General features: G+C 54.4%; 1 protein-coding gene across 1 annotated transcript; it reads left to right on the top strand.

Annotated features, from left to right (window-relative positions):
• Window positions 1-4,900: 4,900 nt before the first annotated feature.
• Window positions 4,901-8,384, top strand: LOC133927665 (cellulose synthase-like protein D5). Its single transcript, XM_062374103.1, has 4 exons — window positions 4,901-4,942; window positions 5,033-5,673; window positions 5,756-6,560; window positions 6,657-8,384. Exons 1-4 carry the CDS (start codon window positions 4,901-4,903, stop codon window positions 8,382-8,384), a joined length of 3,216 nt encoding a protein of 1,071 aa, XP_062230087.1.
• The last annotated feature ends 290 nt before the right edge of the window (window positions 8,385-8,674 follow it).

Below are 8,674 nucleotides of genomic sequence, written 5' to 3'. Positions count from 1 at the left end.
ATCGGCCTTAGGCCTTCTCCATGTCTTGCCGCGACTAGGAGGCTTCATATGTTGGTTTGGTCTATCGCATATCGTTGCCAGATCCACTCTAGCCTTAACGTTGTCCTTTGACTTGTCAGGAATGTCCATGATTGTTGCCCAAAGTGCCTCGGCAACATTCTTTTCAGTGTGCATTACATCAATGTTGTGTGGAAGGAGAAGGTCATCAAAATAGGGGAGCCGAGTCAAGCCCGACTTATGAGTCCACATATGTTGCTCACCATATCCCACAAAACCACCTTCTGGATTGACCTCGAGACCATCTATCTGTTCACGAACCGTGGCACCAGTCATTATCGGTGGTGCAGGGTCTGTCACTACGACACCTTTCGTAAAGTTCTTGATGTCTCGTCTGAATGCATGGTCAAGAGGGAGGAATTGCCGATGTTTGTCGAACGATGAATACTTGCCACCCTTCTGCAACCAAATGAACCTCAGACCTTCCTTGCATACTGGGCATGGGAACTTCCCGTGAACACACCAGGCGCAGAATATCCCATACGCCAGGAAGTCATGCAGGGAGTAGTGGTACCAAACATGCATTTTGAAGTTTTTCTTTGTAGCTCGGTCATATGTCCATACCCCTTCCTCCCAAGCACGGACCAATTCATCAATCACTGGCTCCATGAACACACCCATATTATTCCCCGGGTGTCCAGGAATTATCAACGACAAGAATACGTTCTGTCGTTGAAAGCATATGCCGGGGGGGAGATTGAGGGGGATAACGAACACGGGCCAACATGTGTATGGGGCAGCCATCATTCCATAAGGATTGAACCCATCTGTTGCCAACACAACACGTACATTACGAGCCTCTTTAGCTTTCTCATGATGAATGCCATCAAAGTGGGTCCATGCTTCACCATCGGATGCATGTACCATCCTGTCAGGATTGTATCGTTTGCCATTTTTGTGCCATGTCATCTGTTTCGCGGATTCCTCGGTCATGTATAGCCGTTGGATCCTCGGTATGAACGGAAGGTACCGTAGGATTGTCACGGGAATGTCAAGCTGCCTCTTCTGGCCATCACCAGAATCTACCTCCAGGAACCTAGATGATTTACACTTTGGACAGTACTTTGCTTCCACGTATTCTTTCCTAAATAGGACGCACCCCTTCGGGCAAGCATGTATCTGCTCATACGGCATCTTAAGTGCACGAAGGAGTTTCTGTGACTCGTGCATGCTCTTTGGCAGAAGGTGACCCTCCGGAAGCAGGCTGCCAATAACTGTCAACATACCATCGAAGGCGTCTCGACTCAGGCTATACTGGGACTTTAAAGCCATTATGCGTCCAATGGCATCCAGTTGAGAAACCTTTGTCTGACTGTGAAGGGGTTTCTGTGCCGCGGCAAACATGTCGTAGAACGCCTTTGCGGTTGCCTCTGGCTCCTCCTCCGTACGTCCTTCAGCGAACTGTGCCTCGTGATAGTCATTTAACATGTTTGCTACCCCGGCATCAGCATCATAATCCTCGACGTGTGGTCTCACCACCTCCTCTCTCATACGATCGGCTTCACCATGGTAGACCCACCGGGTATAGTCCGCCGTAAATCCATTCTTCCAAAGATGTTCCCCCATGACCTTCTTCGTTTGTCTTTTCCTGTTTGCACATTTGCTGTAGGGACAGCAAATTTTACTCGCTCCTTTAGCAGCCACGCCAAATGCCCGTTCCAAGAAAGCATCGGTCTTGTCGATCCATTCATTGGTGACCTGACCCTGACTTGCGCGGCCCGTGTACATCCACTCACGGTCCTCCATCCTCTAACATATATAGCGGCGAGTAATATAAACATCAATTGCATCTACACGACGTTCCTACTATCTAATAGGTGAGGATAGGTCCTAATACCACGCGAGGATCCGTAGATGAGGTTAGTTTCCATGCTCTACTCCTATTCGAGATAGAATTTCGGCAGCACCTCCCCGCTGTTCTCCAAATACACGTCCTGCTAGGGAGAGTGTGTATCCGGAGAACAACAGGGAGATGATGCCGAAACTCTGTCTCGGATCGGAGCAGACCATGGAAACTAACCCCACCTACGCATCCGCGGGCTGTCCAAAAAACGTGGACAATTCGAAACAGATACGGTTTTAGATATGGAAATATCTGCATATTTCCAACCGTATCTCTTTCGAACGGGAGACGCCTAACTGGGTTACGTGATCTACGACCATGATACGGAAAGAGGGGTTATACCTAGGGTGGCGGTGGAGTCAGGCTAGCGGGGCCGTGGCGGGTCGGTGCAGTGGCGAGGCGCCGCTCCGACTGGCTCCTCTGCAAAAAAAGAAACATAAAACTGTCAATACAAAATTTCGGCAGCACCTCCCCTGCACGGTGAGGTTTCCAAAACCTGCAAGAAAACCAACGGCACGATGGCCGACATGCACATATATATGAACGGCACGATGGCCGACATGCACAAGTAATACCATCACTACAAATACCGCAACTACTAGTAATACTACGACGACGACGACGGATGGCATACCTAGTGGGCGTCGTAGGGCAGCGGTGGTGAAGGGGTCAGGGCGCCGGTGGACAAGGCGTCGGGGACGTGGCAACGGCGGCCGGGGCGCCTCCTCCTCCTCCTCCTTCTTCTTCCTCCTTCCTCCTTCTTCCTCCTCCTCCTTCTCTTCCTCCTTCTTCCTCCTCTCCTCCTCCTCCTCTCTTTCTCCTCCTCCTCCTCCTCCTCCTTCTTCTTCCTCCTTCCTCCTTCTTCCTCCTCCTCCTTCTCTTCCTCCTTCTTCCTCCTCTCCTCCTCCTCCTCTCTTTCTCCTCCTGCTCCGGCGGCGCTGGCGCGGGCGGCGCTGGACCGGGGGCGGCTGGCGCGGGCGCGGGCGGGCGCGGCCGGCGCGGGCGCGGGCGGGCGCGGGCGGGCGCGGGCGGGCGCGGGCGGGCGCGGGCGGCGGCGGGGAGGTTTTACGTGTGTGCGGTGCGTGGGCCGGCCGGGGGTTAAATCCCCCCTTTGCCGAGTGCCCCCGATCTGGCACTCGGCAAAGAGGGGTTTTCTTTAAAAAAATTTAAAAATCTTTGCCGAGTGCCCCCGATCTGGCCCTCGGCAAAGAGGGGTTTTTTAAAAAAAATTGAAATTCTTTGCCGAGTGCCAGACGTCCTGGCACTCGGCAAAGAGGCTCCTTTGCCGAGTGTCATTTTTTGACACTCGACAAACCCTAATTGTTTTTTCACTTTTGACCTCCAAACTTTTTCTGCAGTCCTCATACAATACCTGGTACTCCATGTTCCAATGTGGCACATTTCTCGGACTTTTTCTATATTTCTTTAATTTATTTCAATTAATTGAATTTTCTTGGATAATTCAAATTATAACTGCTAGTCATTCGAATAATGAAAAAAAATGAATGGAAAAATGATATTCATGTTACTTAGTATAATGTGAGGCCGTATCCAGGAACAGACCACAAATTGCGAACATCTTGTTCACGAAACATGACCACGAACTTGCGGGCGAGTTGTTTTTAAATTGTATAAAAAGCAAACGAAGTCCAAAAATCATGAAACTTGTCAAGATGTAATGATATCATATGTGGAGGCTGTGATAAAAATTTGAGAAGGTTTTGCACAAGTTGTCACGTACGATGCTTGTAACCGTTGCAAACCAAAGAAGTTTATCCAGGTTTCTTCGGAGATTCTTCGGTTTGCAAGCATCGTACGTGACAACTTGCGCAAAACCTTCTCAAATTTTTATCACAGCCTTCACATATGATATCATTACATCTTGACAAGTTTCATGATTTTCGGACTTCGTTTGCTTTTTATACAATTTAAAAACAACTCGCCCGCAAGTTCGTGGTCATGTTTCGTGAACAAGATGTTCGCAATTTGTGGTCTGTTCCTGGATACGGCCTCACATTATACTAAGTAACATGAATATCATTTTTCCATTCATTTTTTTTCATTATTCGAATGACTAGCAGTTATAATTTGAATTATCCAAGAAAATTCAATTAATTGAAATAAATTAAAGAAATATAGAAAAAGTCCGAGAAATGTGCCACATTGGAACATGGAGTACCAGGTATTGTATGAGGACTGCAGAAAAAGTTTGGAGGTCAAAAGTGAAAAAACAATTAGGGTTTGCCGAGTGTCAAAAAATGACACTCGGCAAAGGAGCCTCTTTGCCGAGTTCTTTCTCTCTGGCACTCGGCAAATAGCCTCCACGAACTTGCTCAAAAGTGAAAAAATAGGGTTTGCCGAGTGTCAAAAAATGACACTCGGCAAATTGCCTCTTTGCCGAGTTCTTTCTCTGTGGCACTCGGCAAATAGCCTCCACGAACTTGCTCAAAAGTGAAAAAATAGGGTTTGCCGAGTGTCCAATGGCTGACACTCGGCAAAGAGCCTCTTTGCCGAGTGCCAGATGTTTGCCGAGTTCTTTCTCTCTGGCACTCGGCAAATAGCCTCTTTGCCGAGTGCCCGATAAAAAGCACGCGGCAAAGTCTAGGACACTCGGCAAAGAAACCGTCTCCGGTAGTGAGAGAGAGAGATTCATTTCATTAATTTATTCATATATTTATACATATTGAAGAGATGAGTTAATACCTGTTCGGAAGGAATGCTTTCTAAACGGACACCTACCCGTGAGGTACAAACAACTGCTCCGTCGGAATTGATCATCTTCGTAACAGCATGCAAACATTCATATAGCTTTCCTCAAAACAAAACGAAAATTAAAAAACATGCATTCATATCAACTCATGCATACGTATACCGGACATTGCAGAACTTTTTCCGTGGAGTGATTAATCCGGCCAAACCCAAATTATTTGTAGGGCATGCATTGCTTGCTCACCGGATCTCAGTTTCCATTGCTGGTCTCCGAAAGTGCCGCCACTCCGCATGTCATCTCGTTTCGCAATTTCCTCCAAGCCATGCAAACAGGTTTCTCTCTGTCTCTCGACCCAGCGTCAGATTGAAATGTGGAATCAGCTTGCACCATGGCGGGGCGCATGGCACCGCATAGCTAGCTAGGAAGCCGAGACCCGCATGTCGTCGGCGTCGAAGCCACCCGTCAATTTCACGCGGCGAACGTCGAGCGGGCGACTCGCTAGCATCTCCAACGACGACGACATCGACGACGAGCCGGAGTTCTCCTCCACCATGTCCGGCGGCGCCAGCGAATATGCCAACTACACCGTCCTCATGCCACCCACCCCGGACAACCAGCCCGACGGGGGCGGCGGCGGCACCACGGCGCCCTCCTCCGCATCCGGGGGTAGCACCAAGCCGGACGATCTCCCCTTGCCGCCCTATGGCTCGTCCTCGTCCAAGCTCGTCAACCGGCGTGGGGCCACCGGCGGGGACGACGGCAGGGTGGGCGCCAGCGGCAAGATGGACCGGCACCTGTCCACGGCGCGCGTGCCGGTGCCGTCCAAGTCGCTGCTGGTGCGGAGCCAGACCGGGGACTTCGACCACAACCGGTGGCTGTTCGAGACCAAGGGCACGTACGGCATCGGGAACGCATACTGGCCGCAGGACGGCAGCGCGTACGCCACCGACGATGTCGGCGACGAGGGCAGCGGCGCCGTCAAGATGGAGGACCTCGTGGACAAGCCGTGGAAGCCGCTCAGCCGGAAGGTCCCCATTTCTCCCGGCATTCTCAGCCCCTACAGGTTCATTGTTTCGAGAAATCAATGTGTCCTCCCGGTTCTTGGCACAAATGGCGCGTGATGGGTGATTTGCATGCATCCGCAGGTTGCTGGTGTTGGTGCGGTTCGTCTCGCTGTTCCTGTTCTTGATATGGCGCGCCACGAACCCCAACCTGGACGCGCTGTGGCTGTGGGGGATCTCCATCGTGTGCGAGTTCTGGTTCGCCTTCTCGTGGATTCTCGACCAGATGCCCAAGCTGAACCCGATCAACCGCGCCGCCGACCTCGCCGCGCTCCGGGAGAAGTTCGAGTCCGCGACGCCGTCCAACCCCACGGGCCGCTCCGACCTGCCAGGGCTCGACGTCTTCATCTCCACCGCCGACCCCTACAAGGAGCCGCCCCTCGTCACTGCCAACGTGCTCCTCTCCATCCTTGCCACTGATTACCCAGTCGAAAAGCTCTTCGTCTACATCTCCGACGACGGCGGCGCGCTGCTCACGTTCGAGGCCATGGCGGAGGCCTGCGAATTCGCCAAGGTCTGGGTGCCCTTCTGCCGCAAGCACGCCATCGAGCCGCGCAACCCGGACGCGTACTTCACCCAGAAGGGCGACCCCACCAAGGGCAAGAAGCGGCCGGACTTCGTCAAGGACCGCCGGTGGATCAAGCGCGAGTACGACGAGTTCAAGGTCCGCATCAACGATCTCGCCGACCTCATCCGCCGCCGCACCAACGCGATGAACACCCGCGAGCGCAAGCTCGCCCGCGACAAGGCCACCACCTCCTCCTCCGAGGCCCCCGCCGACACTGCCACCGCCAAGGCAACCTGGATGGCCGACAGCACCCACTGGCCCGGCACCTGGCTCGACTCCGCTCCCGACCACGCCAAGGGCGACCATGCCAGCATCGTGCAGGTACGATCAGCATCATCTCATCTTCCCAAGTGTACAAAGTTAAATTTGGGGCGCAATTAAACCAGTGACATCTGCGTTTCCTCCGTATATATGTAGGTGATGATCAAGAACCCGCACTACGAAGTGGTGTACGGCGACGCCTGCGCGCACCCGTACCTGGACTTCACCAACGTCGACATCCGCATCCCAATGTTCGCCTACCTGTCGCGGGAGAAGCGGCCGGGGTACGACCACAACAAGAAGGCCGGCGCCATGAACGCCATGGTGCGCGCGTCGGCGATCCTGTCCAACGGGCCCTTCATGCTCAACTTCGACTGCGACCACTACATCTACAACTGCCAGGCCATCCGCGAGGCCATGTGCTACATGCTCGACCGCGGCGGCGACCGCATCTGCTACATCCAGTTCCCGCAGCGGTTCGAGGGTATCGACCCCTCCGACCGCTACGCCAACCACAACACCGTCTTCTTCGACGGAAACATGCGCGCGCTCGACGGCCTCCAGGGCCCCATGTACGTCGGCACCGGCTGCCTCTTCCGCCGCTACGCCATCTACGGGTTCAACCCGCCGCGCACCAATGAGTACCGCGGCTTATACGGCCAGAATAAGGTTCCCATCGACCCGCACGGGCGCCCCAGCTCCGGGGAAGAGGAGCTCCGCCCGCTGTCGGAGCACCCGGACCACGAGGCGCCCCAGCGGTTCGGCAAGTCCAAGATGTTCATCGAGTCCATCGCCGTCGCCGAGTACCAGGGCCGGCCGCTGCAGGACCACCCCTCGGTCATGAACGGCCGCCCGCCGGGGGTGCTGCTCATGCCGCGGTCGCCGCTGGACGCGGCCATCGTGGCGGAGGCCGTGTCGGTGATCTCGTGCTGGTACGAGGACGACACCGAGTGGGGGCAGCGCGTAGGCTGGATCTACGGCTCCGTGACGGAGGACGTGGTTACGGGGTACCGCATGCACAACCGCGGGTGGCGCTCCGTGTACTGCATCACCCGTCGCGACGCGTTCCGCGGCACGGCACCCATCAACCTCACCGACCGGCTCCACCAGGTGCTGAGGTGGGCGACGGGCTCCGTGGAGATCTTCTTCTCCAAGAACAACGCGCTGCTCGCCTCCCGGCGGCTCAAGTTCCTGCAGCGCCTTGCGTACCTAAACGTCGGCATCTACCCCTTCACCTCCCTCTTCCTCATCATGTACTGCCTCCTGCCGGCGCTGTCCCTCTTCTCCGGCCAGTTCATTGTGGCGACGCTGGACCCCACCTTCCTCTGCTACCTCCTCCTCATCACTATCACGCTCATGCTGCTGTGCCTGCTGGAGGTGAAGTGGTCCGGGATCGGGCTGGAAGAGTGGTGGCGCAACGAGCAGTTCTGGGTGATCGGCGGGACCTCGGCGCACCTGGCGGCGGTGCTGCAGGGACTGCTTAAGGTGGGCGCCGGCATCGAAATCTCCTTCACGCTGACGGCCAAGGCGGCGGCTGAGGACGACGACGACCCCTTCGCGGAGCTGTACCTCATCAAGTGGACGTCGCTCTTCATCCCGCCGCTTGCCATCATCGGCATCAACATCATCGCGCTCGTGGTCGGCGTGTCCCGCGCCGTGTACGCGGAGATCCCGCAGTACAGCAGGCTGCTGGGCGGCGGGTTCTTCAGCTTCTGGGTGCTGGCGCACTACTACCCGTTCGCCAAGGGGCTCATGGGCCGCCGCGGGCGCACGCCGACCATCGTCTACGTCTGGGCGGGGCTCATCTCCATCACCGTCTCCCTGCTCTGGATCACCATCAGCCCGCCGGACGACAGGATCACCCAGGGCGGCATTGACGTGTGATCAAGATTCACTACCAGCCAAGATCACAAAAGGGATTAATGTGCATCAAAGCTAGAATCTGGAGGATTGTGATGAATTTATGTTGTGTCATTTGCTTCTGGATGCAAAAATTTATTGCGTTACAAGTGTCTGAGTTGATTATGAATGCTAGATAGGCAAGTCCATTTTGTATCAGTAGGGGCTAGCGTACCAATAAACAGAGAGATGATCAGCAGCAACTGTACAGGAGTTTTTGGTGAAATCGCCCCTTTCGCCAAGATGAAAAAAGTAATTTTGATGATCCATCATCG

The sequence above is a fragment of the Phragmites australis genome, chromosome 8 (genome assembly GCF_958298935.1).
Source record: "Phragmites australis chromosome 8, lpPhrAust1.1, whole genome shotgun sequence".
NCBI lineage: Eukaryota > Viridiplantae > Streptophyta > Magnoliopsida > Poales > Poaceae > Phragmites > Phragmites australis.
Note: the sequence above shows the minus strand (reverse complement) of the source record. Positions and strands in the feature narration are given on the sequence as shown.